The sequence below is a fragment of the Mobula hypostoma genome, chromosome 3 (assembly GCF_963921235.1).
Source record: "Mobula hypostoma chromosome 3, sMobHyp1.1, whole genome shotgun sequence".
In the NCBI taxonomy this organism is placed as follows: Eukaryota; Metazoa; Chordata; class Chondrichthyes; order Myliobatiformes; family Myliobatidae; genus Mobula; species Mobula hypostoma.
The window spans coordinates 28,461,937-28,481,509 of NC_086099.1; the positions used below are offsets into that span (position 1 = coordinate 28,461,937).

At 40.8% G+C, this 19,573-nt stretch overlaps 1 protein-coding gene across 2 annotated transcripts in view; it reads left to right on the forward strand.

The window, feature by feature from the left end:
- LOC134343903 (talin-1) overlaps positions 1 to 19,573 on the forward strand; it is a 250,781-nt gene that overhangs the window by 171,422 nt on the left and 59,786 nt on the right. For both annotated transcript variants that reach the window (XM_063042807.1, XM_063042809.1), the window contains exons 21-28: positions 878 to 1,044; positions 3,383 to 3,511; positions 6,396 to 6,509; positions 9,386 to 9,499; positions 11,493 to 11,627; positions 12,349 to 12,477; positions 15,410 to 15,512; positions 18,116 to 18,324. In XM_063042807.1, coding sequence (XP_062898877.1) covers positions 878 to 1,044; positions 3,383 to 3,511; positions 6,396 to 6,509; positions 9,386 to 9,499; positions 11,493 to 11,627; positions 12,349 to 12,477; positions 15,410 to 15,512; positions 18,116 to 18,324 — 1,100 coding nt within the window. The remainder of the gene's footprint in view (positions 1 to 877; positions 1,045 to 3,382; positions 3,512 to 6,395; positions 6,510 to 9,385; positions 9,500 to 11,492; positions 11,628 to 12,348; positions 12,478 to 15,409; positions 15,513 to 18,115; positions 18,325 to 19,573) is intronic.

Genomic DNA, 19,573 nt, shown 5'->3' on the forward strand with positions numbered 1-19,573 from the left:
TGGTGAGACTAACGGCTCGCTGTTTCAATGTTACAATCTGCTGCGTCACTTGTCTGAGTTCCCCGACTCGAGGGACCAACAGACTCTCGCTCTCCATCGAGAGAAAGAATGAGGGAGATTGTTCAAGTGCAGGGGGCCTTCTTTTGACAGCAGTGTACACCGCCTACTGTCTCGATCTTTCAGTCTTCCGTGGCACTTCAGTCAGCTACGTTGGTGAGGAATCAGGTCGTCCACAGGGCCCCACCCCAAAGGCGCACGTCTTCCAGGCCGCACCTGGTGACATTGAAATACCAGGGTGCTCGGCGAGTTCCAAAAGTGAGAACCCACCACCCACGAAGAACCATAGTTTGAGCTACAGCTGTAGATTCCAGATACCAACAGGACCCCAGCCACCTTGAAAAGAGAAAATAGATAAGAGAAGAGAAGAATATGCTGTTTTGCAGACGATCTGGAAGAAGTCACTCGGGTCTGCAAAGATCTCTGACACCATCTTTAGCTCCACCCACTCTGTGATATTTTTTACTCTGTGTGATAAATAGCTTATCAATGCTGAGTGATAAAGCACCACAGCACAGAAATGGGCCCCTTGGCCCATCTAGTCCATGCTGAATTATTATTCTGAATTCGTCATTTATTTATACTCACTTTGATAAATAGTTTGTGATATTAAATGAATAATCTGGACTTTCAGCGTCTATTAAATTTTCTCGAGAGTAGCAGGTTATCTTTCAGTCAGTTTATTGTTTTATGATATTTATTTGGTGTCCGCCTTGGCATATCTACCTTTAACCCAAGGCTGTTGCACAAAGATGAACATAGCTGAACTTTTGTCTGGAATATTGATTGAATATTAAATGCAATCTTTCTCCTAAAATAGGTGAGATGGTGAGACAGGCTAGAATTCTGGCTCAAGCTACTTCAGACTTGGTCAATGCTATTAAAGCTGATGCAGAAGGTGAATCAGATCTTGAAAACTCGAGGAAACTGCTCTCTGCAGCCAAGCTGTTGGCTGATGCCACAGCCAAGATGGTGGAAGCTGCAAAGGTAATGCTGAGGATTTTGATCCATTCATGCTCTAGTCCAAGTCAAGAGTATCTCCGATACTTATTTAAACATATGTCCAACTTCACTAAATTTAACATTAGCCCACACCCTATACATGTTAATTTGTAATGCCATTGCTTGTTATGTTCATCATTTCTCCACCTGTTTAAAATTGGATATATTTGTACAGTAATTCCGTGCAACTTCAGAAGAGCTGATATAATTTTGGAGACGAGTCATAAAGTATTTTAGGGTATTTTTTTGAAACTTTGCAATTGGTTGATAACTTGATCGGAGTTGGTAATGCATGCATACTTTTCCTGTTCTGCTCAAACTGTTTTATTTTCACCTTGATTAGTTAACCTGAAACTTTGAGCTCTATTCCATTAAAGCTGACTGAGTTTTGTGTCCAGGAGCAACTGAAATGAACTGAAGTTTAGCACGAATTATTTCTAAGCTTTGAGAAAAATCAATCCAATTTCTCACTAGAGTGAACTATGCACCTTTACTATTTTTAATAGCCTTCTGAGGAGGAGAGAGAATGTTTGACTGAATGCTTAGCAAGATTTGAAAAAAAGAATTTTCTGTTTTAATTTGGCAATTTGTCATGATGATTGGTAGCTGAAAATTCATCCTGGGTTCTAAAAAGCAGGACTGACTTGGAAAAAGGGGGACTTAAAGGCAGCATAATAGCATTGCAGTTAGTGCAATGCTTTACAGTGCCAGTGACCCAGGTTCAATTCCCGCCACTGACTGTAAGGAGGAGAATGTGACTGTGTGAGTTTCCTCCAGGTACTCTGGTTTCCTCTCACATTCCAAAGGTTTCTGGATTAGTAGGTAATTAGTCACATGTAATTGGGAGGTATGGACTCACTGGGCAGGAAGGGTCTGTAACCATAATCTCTAAAATAAAACTAATCTCTGAAACTAAAATACTGAACTTGCATTTATAATTGTACTCGCCTTTCATGGTTGTTTGAGAACATTCTAAGTTATTTTAAAACTAATGAAGTTCTTTGGAGACACAATATGAGAAAATAAATTAGATTTGTGGGAGCTGTCTTGTCCAAAAATGTTATAGGATTTGATGTTGTGCATCAGAAAAGTGTTTTTCTTGTCACAGTAGATGAAAATCACTCTGGGTAAGGAATCCCCCTAAATAATTTAGATTTTAGATGAAAGTACATTCTTGTGCATGTCACAAACAAGAGAAAATCTGTAGATGCTGGAAATCCAAGCCACACATACAAAATGCCAGAGGAACTCAGCAATCCAGGCAGCATCTATGGAAAAGAATAAACAGTTGATGTTTCAGGCCGAGATTCTTCATCGGTACTGGAAAAAAAAGGAGTCACATCAACTGTACTCCTTTTCCATAGGTGCTGCCTGGCCTGCTGAGATCTTCCAGCATTTTGTGTGTGTTTCTTGTGCATGTGCAGTTTTGTCTTAGAAGATTGGTTTGTATTGGTGCACTAAATTTCTGCGATAAATTTTCAAAAGTATTTTTTGATTTCAACAAAATGCATATTTGGGAAAAAAACTTAATTTTCCTCATCCAGTATGATCCAAATTGCAATATGCACTTCTAATTTGAAAAGTGACCATGTTTGGAAATGAAAGGATATACTTTTCATGGCAACAGTACAAAGTAAAACAACGTTTTCAAATGAACAGAATTGCAATTGTGACTCTGTGCTGGAAATTCATATCATATCCATTAGCTTTAAGCTTCTCTGTGGAATGTCAGCTTGTTGTGGTCCTGAGATCCCGAGAGCAATGCCGTCTGGAGCTATGCTCCTGGTAGGGTCACCCATGGTGGTAAGGTCGAGGGTGAGGTCCCTGAAAAAGAACAATCCAACCAAGACCTCAACAGTGGAACAGGCGGATGAAGTTACTTCGAACTCAACGGCTGCGAAGGCAGATGAAGACTGCAACAAATCCATCAGCTCCAATCGTCGTGATTTCCATTCCTCTGGAATCAGTTGGTTGATTTGTGAAGTATTGCGTGCTTCTTGGAGTGCAACATCAAGTACACATTAAACAAATACACGCACAGGCATCTTCGCTCTGAGGGCCACTTCTTCAGAACGAAGACCATCATCCTCGACCTCAAGGGGTAGCCACAACGATGACGCTTAGCTTTAAGGGAAAAAGATGGATTACTTTCGGTGGGAAAACATTAATAACTCCTCATTCGTGTGCAGATTGATTTGCTGTATATTTCTAGAGTTTTCTTTATTTTGTCTGTTGTTGGTACTTAGATCTTGGATCTGTTAATGAAAGATCAAGAAGTGATTTTTACGTTGAATGAATCCTAATTAAGTTTCATTGTTTGTAGGGTGCAGCAGCTAATCCTGACAGTGAGGAGCAGCAGCAGAAGTTGAGAGAAGCAGCTGAAGGTCTACGTATGGCCACCAATGTTGCAGCACAGAATGCCATTAAAAAGAAATTGGTGAATAAACTGGAGGTGGGTAGAGAATACAGAGAGTTTTGGGAATAATTGACTTCAGAGTTCAGTAACAAGGTGTAACCATAGAAACCATAGAAAAACTACAGCACAGAAACAGGCCTTCCTTCTTGGCTGTGCCGAACCATTTTCTGCCTAGTCTCACTGACCTGTACACGGACCATATCCCTCCGTACACCTCCTATCCATGTATCTGTCCAATTTATTCTTAAATGTTAAAAAAGAACCCGCATTTACCACCTTGTCTGGCAGCTCATTCCACACTCCCACCACTCTCTGTGTGAAGAAGCCCCCCCTAATGTTCCCTTTAAACTTTTCCCCCCTCACCCTTAACCCATGTCCTCTGGTTTTTTTTTTCTCCCTTTGCCTCAGTCGAAAAAGCCTGCTTGCATTAACTCTATCTGTACCCATCATAATTTTATATACCTCAAATCTCCCCTCATTCTTCTACACTCCAGGGAATAAAGTCCTAACCTATTCAACCTTTCTCTGTAACTGAGTTTCTCAAGTCCCGGCAACATCCTTGTAAACCTTCTCTGCACTCTTTCAACCTTATTAATATCCTTCCTGTAATTTGGTGACCAAAACTGAACACAATACTCCAGATTCGGCCTCACCAATGCCTTATACAACCTCATCATAACATTCCAGCTCTTATATTCAATACTTTGATTAATAAAGGCCAATGTACCAAAAGCTCTCTTTAGGACCCTATCTACCTGTGACGCCACTTTTAGGGAACATTGTATCTGTATTCCCAGATCGTTTTGTTCTACTGCACCCTTCAGTACCTTGCCATTTGCCCTGTATGTTCTACCTTGGTTTGTCCTTCCAATGGACAATACCTCACACTTGTTTGTATTAAACTCCATCTGCCATTCTTTAGCCCATTTTTCCAGCTGGTCCAAGTGTAGATTTTAATGTGAAACTGATTGGCCTTAAAGCTTAGATTAAGATGGTTTAGTTGTTAAATGCAAAAATTAATCCTGGGAGCACTAATGAGAAAGGCCTTGGATTTGGTTTTTGCTGCAATGCCACTTCAAACATCCTGAGCCACAACATTTCATTGGTCTCGATGTTCTTTAATGTAGAATGAGGTGACAATGGTTTGGATGTGAGCTTTTCGGGTTCAAAATAAAGAGTAGGTATTAACTAAGAAAAATAACTGGCTGACATGCTCTCCCAAGTTGATTATTTCAATTTCAGTCCACTCAACCACATCTTCCACCAATCCAAGCTCTGTTTCTAGCTTATAGTAAGCCTGTTAATCCAGTACCTGTCCTTTGTGATCTATATTGGCTTCTAGTTCAGCATTAGTTAACAAAAGAATGCAAGCGATAGAACAGGAGTAGGCGTGCAGCTTCTCATACTTTTTCCACCATTTGCTAAGCCCACAATTGATATTTTACTCTGTGCATGACTTCCCCGATACAGCCCCTGTCCCTTGAGATCTAAAAATCTACTGATCCCTATCTTCAACATATTTAGCAACTGAGCCTCAAAAACAATCTCCGGTATAAAATCCCAATGATTCACTACTCTGAGTGGAAGTAAGTCTTCTGGTCTCTATACTGAATGGCTGAACCCTTATTTGAGACAATAACCCTGTTTCCATTTACTGTAGCCAGAGACATCCTAAACAGTGCTGTTTCCCATCCACCCTCACAGCCCTCCATTGTCCCATCCCCGAAGAATTTTGAATGTTTCAATCCGATCATGTATCATTCTTGCAAACTCTTAATTATCTGAATTTAACATTGCGGTCCTTGTTCTTAATGAATGATTACATTTCCAATTTAATGCCTGGTCTAACAGAGTTCTAGTTCAAATGCCAAAAGGGCCATTTACAAATCTGAACTCTGGAGAATCTAGAAATAAAATGACAACGTGAGTTAAAAAAGCAGATATGAGGTGTTTACGTACAATATCCAGTTGGCTCACTAACTCTACTTGCAGGTTTACAAAACCTGTTATGACCTTTATCAGAATCAGGTTTCATGTCATGAAATCTGTTGTTTTGCAGCAGCAGCAGTACAGTGCAAGACATAAAAATCACTATAAGTTGCAAAAGAGGGTTAATAATGGACTGTCACAAATCTGATGGTAGATGGTAGCTGTTCCTAAAGTGTTGAGTGTGGGCCATCAGGCTCCTGTACCACCACCTTGTTGATAGGATTGCCAAGAGAGCACCTCCCGGGTGGTGAGGGTCCTTAAGAATGTATGCTGGCTCTGAGGCATCATATCTTTGAAGATGTCCTTGCCCTCAGCACCCAGCACATGCCCTCTTCTCATTGCTCCCATCAGGGAAGAGGTACAGGAGCCTGAAGACATCCACTTAACAATTCAGGAATAACTTCTTCCCCTCTGCCATCCAATTTCTGAATGGACATTGAACCCATGAACACTACCTCACTATCTTTTTTTTCGCTTTTTGCAATACTTATTTAATTTAACTTTTTTAATACATATACTTACCGTAATTAACAGTTTTTATTATGTATTGCAATATACTACCGCCGCATAACAACAAATTTCATGACATACGCCAGTGATATTAAACCTGATTCTGATGGTGGGAAGAGTTGGGCCCATGATGAAGCCCATTTGTGATGGGCTGCTGTTGTCAGCTCTAGACAACAAAGGTAAGTAGTAAAAACAAAGGTTTAGTAATAAAACCTTTTAACGTATTTGCCGTGTGAAGTTCAGATGTATACTTTTGAAATCTGTACCATCTAACATTTCTCCAACTACTGAGTCTTTTTTTTTCATTCTGGAACTCTGTATGGTTATCAAACTTGTCCAGTTCATTCACAATGGGATGTGGTAAAGAATACAAGAGCTAACAAATAGTGATCTTATTTACAATGTGACTTTCTCTTTCTAGAATGCAGCAAAACAGGCTGCGGCTGCTGCCACCCAGACAATTGCAGCTGCTCAGAATGCTGCTTCATCCAACAAGAACCCTGCCACCCAACAGCAGATGGTTCAAAGTTGCAAGGTGAGATCCGGTATTACTGTCATCAGTAGCAGGATTGTGGTTGTCATACGATGAAGGAAGATGCTTGGCTTCATCCCCAAGCTTCTGTTGATGTTTGAGAGTCATTTTTAAGACCGTATTTTGAAGAGCTATTCGGTGGCAATTGTTTAGTTTAAATCAGCGTTACTGAAGCAGCTCATGACAAAATGATTCTGGAGATCTGGTGTTCCGTCAGTAAATTTGTCCGTTAGTTTATTGCAATTAAAGCCTACTTTTTAGTTTTTGATTATATTGTCTCCCAAGTTTGTGCCCATCTTCCCTCATTGACCAATACAATAGACAATAGGTGCAGGAGTAGGCCTTTCGGCCCTTCGAGCCAGCACCGCCATTCACTTTGATCATGGCTGATCATCCACAGTCAGTATCCAGTTCCTGCCTTATCCCCATAACCTGTGATTCTGCTATCTTTAAGAGCTCTATCCATCTCTTTTTTGAAAGCATCCAGAGACTTGGCCTCCACAGCCTTCTGGAGCAGAGCATTCCATATATCCACCACTCTCTGGGTGAAAAAGTTTTTCCTCAACTCCGTTCTAAATGGCCTACCCCTAATTCTTAAACTGTGGCCTCTGGTTCTGGGCTCACCCATCAGCGGGAACATGCTTTCTGCCTCCAGCGTGTCCAATCCCTTAATAATCTTATATGTTTCAATAAGATTCCCTCTCAGCCTTCTAAATTCCAGAGTATACAAGCCCAGTCACTTCAATCTTTCGACATATGACAGTCCCGCTATCCCGGGAATTAACCTTGTGAACCTACGCTGCACTCCCTCAATAGCAAGAATGTCCTTCTTCAAATTTGGAGACCAAAACTGCACACAGTACTCCAGGTGTGGTCTCACCAGTCTGATGATGTAATGGGGTCAGCCTGCATGTGCTGTCAGGCTTCTGGCCCAATATAGCATGCTCACAACTTCCTAACCCTAATCTGTACATCTTTTGCAATGTGGGAGGAAACCAGAGCACCAGAAAGAAAGTTGTTGATACAAGGGATATGCAACAAGGGTTCCAGTGCAAATGTGTTGGGTTTCTTCCCCAACACAAAAGTAAAACTGCCCAAATCAAAGTATCGGATGGCCATCTTGTTTGACAATGACCAATGCAGGCCACTTGCTCTTGTTTGCATATTTGCGGAAGTGTGTAAAATTAAGCCCTGATCCAAACATTGGGCTTGCAATCAAATTGGCAATGACTTATAAATGTGGTGATACCAGGCCTGATTGCATATAGTTGGGCATTGTCAGGTTCAGGGTGGGTAACCGTGCTCTGAACTGCAGCCTTTGTATAGTTGACAGCACCAGTTTTCTCAGTGCCTGTCTCTGATTCCTTCACAATGAGGCAGCCTGAGCAGATTTTAGCTGTGACTTAACCTAAGGCCAGAAGTTCTTCTGTGATGACTTTTCTTCCTTCCTCTTAGTGCGAACACGGATGTTGCCCGAGTACTTCTCCTGCCTTCCTAATCTTCTGCCTAATTGTGCTGCCCCCCAGTGGCAGAATGTGGAAAAATATGTCCACTTTCTACTGAGAGTGCGGATGCTGGAAATCCTGGGCATCACACACAAATTGCTGGAGGAACTCGGCAGATCAGACGGCACTTAGGGAGAGAAATAAGCAGTCGATATTCAGTCCCTTAATTTCCAATCCCGATGAAGGGTCTCAGCCCAAAACATTGTTTATTTCCCTCTGTAGAAACTTTATACTTTATTGCCACCAAACAATTGATACTGGAGCGTACAATCATCACAGCGATATTTGATTCTGTGCTTCCCGCTCCCTGGGTTACAAATCAACAGTAAATATTAAAAATTTAAATTATAAATCATCAATTATACTGCCTGATCTACAGAGTTCCACCATCACTTTGTGTGTGTATTGATATCATTAAGTTTTTTTTTGTTTCATCCATTATCTTCACTCATCTATGACAGTACCATATTCCCACCAATGCTACCCCTAAAACTACACTCAGCTACACACCAGTGGCAACTTGCTGTGAACAAGCCAACCTGCACATCTTTGAGGTGTGAGAACCAACTGGCACTCTGGAGAATATATATCCATGCTGCTGGAGGGGAAATGCGTAAACTCCACACAAAGGCAGAGACGAGGATTGAACTCGGATTTATTTGTCGCTATATCGATTTGTTTATTTATCGACACAGCGTCACCCCAGCAATCGCACAACCCTGATTAACCCTAACCTAATCGCGGGACAATTTACTAACCCTCCCCAGTACATCTTTGAACTGTGGGAGGGAAGCGGAGCACCCGGGGAAAGCCCACACATTCCGTGGGGAGGACGTACAGTGACTCGGCACAGGGATTGGGCTCTGAACTCTGGAGTGCCTCGAACTGCAGTAGTGACCCTTTAAATGCTACGCTGCTGTTTGCTGGAGCTGTGAAAAAGGAGACAACTAGATGCTCCATTATGGTATCCTTGAATACAGTTCATTAACCTCATCCAATATTACTGATCTCCATCACTTCCCTAATCTCATTACTGATTCTGTACTCCAGAAGACATTACCTAAATCATTGCTGCTCCCTCGAGTGTTCTTAGATTGATGTTTCATATTTCCCTAAAATGGCTGTGGCTAAATTCCTGTTTCCCTGTTATTTCCCTGTTAGGAGAATGGGGTTGAGGGGGAAAGTAAATCGTCCAAAATCGAACGGCAAAGCAGACGCAATGGGCTGAATGGCCTAATTCTGCTCCCATGTCTTATGACTAGAGGCATTCTGCTCAGATGGCTTGAAAAGTTTTCCTCATCCGGCTGGTTGTTTTTGAAATGCAAGGTTTAGGATTGCTTAGTGCTTATTTTAAATATGATTTTGTATTTACAGTCTGTTGCCGAACAGATCCCGATGCTGGTCCAAGGTGTGCGTGGTAGTCAGTCACAGCCAGACAGTCCGAGTGCACAGCTGGCTCTCATTAGTGCAAGTCAGAACTTCCTTCAGGTAACAGAATGTCTGTAAATGGTCCGTGTTCTCTTTGTCTAAGACATGATCACAATTTGAATAAGTTTTATAAAGTGAGAAGATAATGTTGTGTCTTTAAAAAAAATAATTCTAACTATACCACTTTGAATGTGTTATCCATGTTCTGGGGGTAAAAGAAACATGAAAACATGCTTTTTGCCATGGTTTGGGCCAAATCTTGGCTAGGAGCTGTGTAGCTTTTTACAAACACTTGCAGTTTTATGGAAAGAACAATATTGCATATTAGCAAATAATCAAGAATGTGGTGATTTAGTCAGAGTCGGGGCTGTTAGCTGTTGTTAGTTCTGAGCAAAGCAAGTCTTTTGAACTCCGTGGCAACTGGTTTACAGCCAAATAGACTTTGAGTTCACTTCTCCAAACACCTCCATAACGCACAATCCTACTGTGTTGATGGTGATTGTGTACATGAAAGATGGAGAGCAGACTGTCTCATAGATTTATAGGTAACTATTATCCTGCGATGTCATAGTAACAAAATAGTTCATTTACAGGCTACTAAACCTGTTTCAAGTGGCATACATGCTGATAAGTTTAACTCCTTTCTAACCAAGCTGAATTTCTGTCTGCAAATACTCTCCACTATTTACACTATCTGTTGTATGTTTGTGATCCCTATGTCTCATCTTCTGCTAAAGCCTTTGACACGTGCTTTTATTACCAGCTAAATAAGAGTTCAACATGAACTAGATAGGCCGAAGGGCCTGCAGGCTGTAGTGCTGTGACTCTATGACTTTGAAAAGACAAGGGTAACGTTCACCTGACCAGCCTTGTGTCTGCCAGCATTTATAAACCTGATCTTATCCATAAGTGACTATTCTGTATCAGCCCTTGTTTTATATTGATCCCTGTGATTGCTGAACTAAATTTGTTTGTTAACCTAAACTAAGGCAGTCCAGACCTTTAAGATTTAAGATTCTCATTAATTCCTTCCGCCCCAGTAAATCCTTCCACCCTTGACTTCAAGAATTTAACACTGCACTGTCCTGGGATACATGTACAGGCCCCTGTCCCTTCTCCTCATTATTGCTGGCTACATCTTCTGCTAAGTTGGCCACAAACACTGAACTGATCATCCTACACATGCTGTCCTCTTCTCTCTCTCGTGCTTAGCCCTTGTGCTCCCTTTTGCTGTCTGTGTGCTGAACCCTGTCTTACAGTCATCTCAGGATCTAACTTAAAATCGCTGTTCCATTAGCTTGATATGAATGGTTATCATTTCATAGCCCTGTGTATCAATGTGTATTATCTTACATTAAAGCCACTTTATTTACAAATCCAACGTTTCTCATAACTATCTTGTTGAGTTGCCTGGACCGCAGTCCATCTCCATCCAGGACTAAACCTGGCCTGCAAGGAGATCTCCTCCTATTGTGCTTTATCCCTTTCCCCAATCTCTGGCCCGTGCTTTCTGCTTCATTTAGTAACTTGTACTTCAATGTGATCCTGGAACTGCTAGCTGATCATCCATACTCAGGAGAAGTTTAAACTTTTTACAAACAAGATGGGAGAATAAGATATGCAGAGGATCTGATATCAGTGCAAACTCTCAGATGCTAGTTTTGTGTAATAGAGGTTCTGAGATACAACACTTTTTCCGGATTAATTATTGGTAGCTAATTTGAATACTTTTATGAATTTCAATTTATAATTTGTTATCTATAAAATTTACATGGCTAGCATTGATAACATACGATGTTGCATGTGGAAAAATATTTCATTTATCCACTTGCCTTTTGCTTTGGTATAAATCAATTTCTGTAGGAAACACACGGTTAACTATACTCTGTAAAGATTGCTGGCATTTTGCAGCTGCCCTGAAGGTACATAGCATGCATCCATTGATGAATGCAGTGTCTGTTTGCTACTTCTCAAAAACACTAAACTAGAACCCTTCAGTGTGGTGACAAGTGAAGCTATATTGCATTGTACTTTTATTAACCTTGTTTTGCAGCCTGGTGCAAAAATGGTTGCCGCTGCCAAGGCTACAGTACCTACTATCGGAGACCAGGCCTCAGCCATGCAGCTGAATCAGTGTGCTAAGAACCTAGCAAATGCGTTACAAGAGCTGCGAACAGCTGCACAGAAGGTGAGTGGGATATTTATGACCTTGATTTGGAGCTACCTCTAATAGCCAACAGGAGAGCACTGTGCTGTGTTTCCATGGAGAGTATTGGGATTGGGTGTCAAAAATCCATGATAAAGAAATATGCGTATTTGGTACTCCTTCCCGTGTGCGTGCGCCTGGTATTTGTACTTGGACATTATTTGAGTTTGCAAAGAGTACACTGAATTATCTTTAAAACAACGTAGCATTTAATTATTCCTTTCAAATTTTCTCTTCCATTTCTAGCCTTTGATTGGTATTTTAATAGTCATCCACATTTTCCTAGTTATCAAATTACCTCCTCGAAAATAAATGAAAAAATTGTTTAGCGGATCATTCAATTTCAGACTATTTAAATTAAAAAGACAAAGGTAAATCTTTTATAAATTTAAGACCAATAATTCAAGATTCAAAATACATTTATTATCAGGGTATGCCTACAGCATACAGCCCTGACATTTGTCTTCCCACAGACAGCCATGAAACAAAGAAAGCTATTCAAAGAAAAACATCAACCCCTCCCCCCCACGCAAAAAAAAATCATGCCAATGGCAAAAAAAGTGCTCAGTTCAAGCTAGTGGTGCTGCACGTTATCTGCAGGCCACATGCTGTCTTTTGATTGTATTTGCAATATATGTATCAGCTTGATAAATTACTACAGTAATTTTTTCTGTCAGTTAAAGCAGTGCTGTTTTCCACACAGGCTCAAGATGCCTGTGGCCCCTTGGAAATAGATTCCGCCCTGAATCAAATCAGAACACTGGAAAAAGACCTGCAAGAAGCAAAGGCCAATGCTGCTGAAGGGAAATTGAGACCTCTGCCTGGTGAAACGGTAATGAGTCCCACTGTTTTGTTCTATATTTGATCGATCAATAAAGATTTGAGCATCTTGACACAAATAGTCATTATATCCTTAATCAAATGTGATGGATTCAGTTCACAATGACAAAGCAATGTTATAAGGTATAAATAGTTACATATGAAATTTCATGCTGTTGGAAGGTATATTTATTCTTTGAGGAGAATATATTGGATACTGTTCTAGATTACATAAAACTGGATGTGAAGCAAGCTCCTGAAACAAATTCTCGCATAAAATCTGAACTGTTTATTCAGGGTATCCATCTGTTCATTCCTTTCTGGGTTCCAAAGGCTTGCTGAACAAACAAATTTGTAAGGCATACAAAGGATGGTTAAAATGAATGAATCTTTTCAGTTCTTGGGAACAAATTAGCCTCTTCTAAAAACTTTGGAATGAAGTATACCCTCATTAAAGAACCTAATTGAAACTAAATGTGTTAACCTTTGAAATGGATGCTATTGTTAGGCTCTTCAAGCAAGTGTCTGCACTTCACAGCTAGCAAATTGGTGTCTATTAGTTAACTTTCATATAACCAGCTGAGCAACAGGAGGAGGAGGGGCATTATTACCCATACTCCCATCTGTGGTGAGCTCCAGTCTTCAGCCCAAGATCACTTTTCTGCTCTCTCCCAATGCCTCTTGATTTCCTCGTCATTTAAATGTCCATTGATTTCTGTGTTGAATGAATTCTAAAGGATCAGAGTTCTGAAAGAATAAGTTCTTCCTTGCCAGTTTTCCTAATTGTAGATTTTCAAACCTTGTCAGGTTGTTCCAAATGCTGTTTCATTGGTAACTTACAAAGTAGCAGGAAATCACAGAACAAGTGAGTCACTTTAGACATCACCATGTGCCATGTCATACGAAGTAAGCGATCATGGTCTTATGACCATGATTGTCCTTCGTAAGTTTTTTTTCTACAGAAGTAGTTTGCCATTGCCGCCTTCTGGGCAGTGACTTTACAAGACAGTTGACCCCAGCCATTATCATTGCTGTTCAGAGATTGATTACCTGGTGTCAGTAGTCGCGTAACCAGGACTTGTGATATGCACCAGCTGCCCATGTGACCATCCAGCATCTACTCACGACCCTGATCCTGGCCGGGGGTGGGGCGGGGGGTGGCTAAGCACGTACTACGCCTTGCCCAAGAGTGACCTGCAGGCTAGTGGAGAGACGGAGTGTCTTATACCTCCTTTGGCAGAGACATTTCTCCACCCTGCCACCCAATTCAGACACTACCATCAAGCATTATTGTAATGGCTTTGATTTGTTATCAAATAATATCCCTAACACTCAGGGCTTTTGTTCCATTGGGCTATTCCTTTCTTGATGAAAGAGAACACAGGTGTGGTTAAAAACAGACTAACTACTGAGTAGATTTTAGTGTAGAATAGGTTGAAGAATAGAACTTGGGAAGGTAAAGTGATTTACTAGTACAGGTCGACCTTCACTAGTCCGGCCCCTTTGGGACCTGAGGAGTGCCAGGTTAGTGAAAATGCCGATTTACATTAAGCATAATCAGTGCCCGATTATCAAAGGAACTGGACTACAGGTAGTCGGATTAGTGAAGGTCGACCTGTATTGGCAAATGATGGAGAATAGCAATTCAAATGCTTAAAATATTAGAAGGAATGGAGGAAAGGTATGAAATGCTAACGTGAAAGAGCAAACTTAAAAACTCCTGACAACTCTGGGGTAAAATAAAATTTTCATAGTCTTTGTAGTCATACGGGATGGAAATGAGCACTTCCTACCATCATGTTTGTCCCGACCACAAGTATACTGCATATAGTTCTGCCAAATAAAGAGTGTTGAGACACTGAAGAGGATGCTGAGAGGATTTATAAGGATGGTGCTAGAAACATTAGTGGATACAATTGGGGAGGTTGAATATACAAAGTCACTTTTCCCTTAAAGTTGACCGAGGGGGTGACTTAGTGGGAACCATTAAAGCTATAAAAGATTTAGATAGAGTCGGTAGAATGTTTATACTTGCAAAGAACTGGACTGATGAAGGGCCTCTGCCCAAAATGCTGATGTTTATTCTTTTCCATGGATGCTGCCTGGCCTGCTGAGTTCCTCCAGCATTTTGTGTGTGTTGCCTCAGTACTAGTGATGTTAGATTGCCATTAAAGAATCCAGCTAGAACTCGATGTTTACCCAAAGTGTGGGACATGCGTCAATCACTTCCTAGCACAGCAATAATAAATGCATTTTATGAGAATCTAGATGAGATACTGGTAGCAGAGGATCTGGAGAGTTGTGCTTATGGGTATGGATGAGTAATAATTGGAAGAGATGGAAATGAAGGTGTGGATGCCTGCACGGACTGGTTGTGTTGAAGGTGTGTTCCTGTGCAGTAAGCACTGTATAATCCACTCTGAGCCTAAGCATGAATATGGTCATTAATTAGCAGTCAAAAATGAATTGGGACAGTTAATGTTTACAAAAAATAATCTGATTTATGATAACACTTAGAATGTTACAGTTTTCTTATTGCAGAGTAAATGGTCATTTGGAAATCTCTGCTGGCTCTTGAACAATCACATCAGATGCATTCCCCTACATATTTCCTTGTAACCTACTTGCACCCAGCTCCTCCTTGATTCCCTGCTATCCCACCCACACCTGGCTTAATTTACAATAGCCAGTTAACCTACCAGCCAGCATATCCTTGGGGTATTAGAGGGAACAAAACACAGTCACTGAGATAGCCTGGCGCTCAGGGTCGAAACTGGCTCGATGGAACTGTGAAGCAAAAGTGCCATCGCAACAGTACCAACCTTACCTTCAAAACATATTCACGTGCTTTTAATAAATATTAGGTGCTATTATCACACTATATGTATTGTTCGTGCAGCTGTAACTACTGGGGATGACGTTTTTCCTGTGTTTAATATTGACAGCTGGAGAAATGCTCCCAGGACTTGGGAAGTAGCACCAAGATGGTTGGTGCTTCCGTAGCTAAGCTACTGAGTGCCGTCACACAAGGAAATGAAAATTACACCGGTATGTTGTATGATTATGAAGGTATATTACAAGCAAGATGATCTGGCTTATAGATTTCTCTTGGGTTTCTAAATGAAAATATGTTGCATGTTATTTGAGAACATTCTCCTCGTATTTCAACCTTGCCTAAAATCCTTTGATCTGAGCTGTTAAAGCAACCTCTACATTTTCTTCCAATGATCTCTTCTGTGCTCCTTGCATGTCTTTGTTTTAAAATATCTTTCAGGAAGCATCTGTATATGCTGCCCTGAAGAAGGGTCTTGGCTGGAAACGTGAACTATCTATTCATTTCCATACATGCTGCCTGAAACTGCTGTGTTCCTCCAGCATTTTGTGTTTGTTTTATTATAGTAGGGTCAGTCACACTATACTGTCCTGCGTAAACATGCACCTCGTAATTTATGTCAACCTGTCAGTCTCCAGGCCAGGCCACTCAAGGACATGCTAACTTTATTTTGTGTCTATCTGCTGAATTGTAACTATATGTGCTGTGTGTGACTGAATGTAGTTGCATCTTGACCCCAGAGGAACGATGTTTTGTTTAGCTGTATACATGTGTATGGTTGAATGACAATGAACTTGAACTTAATTACTAGCAGCTATGATAATTGACTCAGTGTAGATCAGTTTTCCTTTACAGATGCTCAGTCCAAAAAATGTGTGTCGTAAACCTAATCAAAATTTAATTTCTCTGAGACATTACATCAATCTGTTTCGAGGTCTCTTTAGCATAGGTTTAAAGGATGAGAAGAAACTTGCCACATTATGTGCATAAATGGACATTTTTGTCAGAGTGCGATACAGTCTACCAGCTGAGAGAGGAAATCTGTGGGACAGCCTTTATAAAATTCCGATCATCATTGGTCCTCAACTTCCTACCATGGGAATCATATTAAAGAAGTTTGATTAACTGTTGGACCCATGAAAAGTGACCCTTTGAGTTGCTGCATCCTCCAGTAGAACAGATGTTTCAGCACTCACTCAACTTCAGTGATAGCAACCTTTGATTGTCAGAGCATTGGGCCAAACATGACAATGTGTGAAGCTCCTGATGTGGCTTTCCTTTCTGGTTACGAACCGGTAAAAAGCTACTCAACCTTGCCCTTTCAGGAAATTGAATTTAGTTAAATTTTCCTGTTTTATCCTGCTGTGAGAAATTTTCTTTAGTTTAGGTAAAACAAAACCCACTATAGAAGTACAAGCTTTAGAAAGTGGGGGGGGGGGGACCCTGAGATTTACAGAATTAAATTTTAATGATTAAATAATAAAATTTTGTCTTTTTGCAGGGAAAGTTGCAGAATTTCACCCACAGCTCAGTAATAAAATATTATATAATATGGAATCACTATCCATTATGTCTACAGAGTTATCTTGTTTAAGTTTGAAAGCACTTTATGACAGAATAAGATTAGGGACTCCCAATTAAACGGTGAGTTACGTACATTTTTCCCCACTCCATGCAGCTTTCAATATTAATAGTAATAAATGGTAAAATCAGTGCTTGTTCCTGGATAGTGCTACAGGATTTGAGTCAGACAGAATTCATCAATAACTGTGACATCACCTGACCTAGCCAACACTCTTTCTGTATATTCGCTAATTGAGATGACTCTTTGCTTATGAATGGAGTGTTAGAAGTGTTCCTCAGTCTTTTTCAGGAGGATGATCAGAGGGATCTCAGAATAATGGTGCATAGTTCCCTGAAGGTGGAATCTCATGTGGATAGAGTGGTGAAGAAAGCTTTTGGTATACTGGCTTTTATAAATCAGAGCATTAAGTATTGGAGTTGGGATGTAATGTTGAAATTGTATAAGGCATCGGTGAGGCCAGATTTGGAGTATTGTGTATAGTTCTGGTCACCAGATTATAGGAAAGATGTCAATAAAATTGAGAGAGTACAGAGGAGGTTTACTAAAATGTTGCCTGGGTTTCATCTCCTAAGTTACAGAGAAAGGTTGAACAAGTTAGGTCTTTATTCTTTGGAGCGTAGAAGGTTGAGGGGGGACTTGACAGAGGTATTTAAAATTATGAGGAGGTTAGATAGAGTTGATGTGGATAGGCTTTTTCCATTGAGAGTGGGGGAGATTCAAACAAGAGGACATGAGTTGAGAGTTAAAGGGCAATAAGTTTAGGGATAACATGAGGGGGAATTTCTTTACTCAGAGAGTGGTAGCTGTGTGGAACAAGCTTCCAGAAGAAGTGGTTGAGGCAGGTTTGATGTTGTCATTTAAAGTAAATTGGATAGATATATGGACAGGAAAGGAATGGAGGGTTATGGGCCGAATGCAGGTCGGTGGGACTAGGTGAGAGTAAGCGTTCAGCACGGACTAGAAGGGCCGAGATGGCCTGTTTCTGTGCTGTAATTGTTATGTGGTTATATAGTTATAAAGAGAAGAAAGAATTAATATGTTTACAGTACTTGTCTCTGTCATCATCTTCATGAGATTTATATTCTTCATTGTGTCTCTGGGTAATTTGCAATCACAAAATTGTAATAATAAATGAAAAAAGATGATCAAACTGTTCCCCACCATCCCTTCTGTCTCACTCCCTCAACCTCTTGTCCCTAACCTATATTCTTTCTCCCTGTATCCATGTTTCAGGATTGGCCTCCAGAGAAGTAGCTCAAGCATTAAAGGCCCTGGGCTCTGCTGCTCGAGGCGTTGCAGCCAATACCTCTGATCCCCAAGCACAGAGCGCTATGCTGGAGTGTGCTGGCGACGTTATGGATAAATCCAGTAATCTCATTGAGGAGGCTCGGAAAGCCATGGCAAAGCCGGGTGATCCGGAAAACCAGCAGCGGCTTGCACAGGTTGGTGTACTAAAACATGTCAGTCTTTCACTTGGTTTCGTTCTTCCCTGCATCAGCTTAACCAGATAAGGTCTGAACTTCAATTCAAAAAGAAGTGTGGTTGTGTAGCAAATACAGGAATCTTCTTTTATCTGGATGAAGATTAAGATTCATTTACTGGGTATCCATATCCAATTATTCCCAAGTAACAGGTGAAGATTAATTACTGTTATAATTTTCCAAGGCGGATGCCCTTAGCTTGATGCACAGATGACTATGTTCATCAAATCACAAATTTTAATCACTCTTAAAAAATGTATGTGATTTGAGAAGTTTGGTAGTTATAGTTTCTCCATAGGAACTGTTTTGATGCCACAATAATCTGTTTAAATGCGAATACATTAAAGTCTGACTGAATTTTGGAAAAGAAGCCTGTTAATTTTCGCCAAGTGAATTTCTTTGAGAGTAGGCATAGACGATCTGCAGCAATAGTGGAAGGAAAGTAATTCAGTGCTATTTTGATGTTAGAAGCACTCAACAAAAAGTTATAGACCGCTCCCTATAAATTGGGCACTTTTTCCCTTTAGACTGTACCTATGGCATTGTATTAAATAAGTAATTCTAAAGTTGGACCACCTGTCTTTTCTTTGTAATGAAACCAAGAACTGAGCTTGGCAGAATAGAGATGGTCCTGGTGTTTCCCTCCCTTCCCCACTACCGTGGCACATTTACAGAAGTGTCCACTGCATGGTGCTTATGACCCATACTGTTTCTTCTTCACGCCTCACTCACTGAGCCAGAGTTGATTTCTGACCCTGGGGGCTGTCTTTTGGAGTTCACAAGATCTTTTTTTCCCCCTCTGTGGCTGTTTGCATTTTCAACTGTAGCTCTCCATAAACACGAGATTCTGCAGATGATGGGAATCCAGAGCAACACAGAGTGCTGGAGGAACTCAGCAGGTCAGGCAGCATCTGTGGAGGGGTGCAGTAGCTCTCGTTTCTTTCCTCACCCAAGCGTTATGCTGGGTCAATGAATGTTGTAAAATATTCCTTGTGTACATTAGCAGCTTTTAAAAATGCGAGTAGGGAGTTAAGAACATAAGAAATAGGAGCAGGAGTAGACCATCTGACAGGCCAGGCCTTCTCTGCCATCCATGGCTGATCTGGCCATGGGCTCGACTCCACCTGCCTGCCTTTTCTATCTGTGTCTTAAATGTATTTAATGAGGTAGCCTCCATTGCTTCCCTTGGCATATAATTCCACAGATTCAC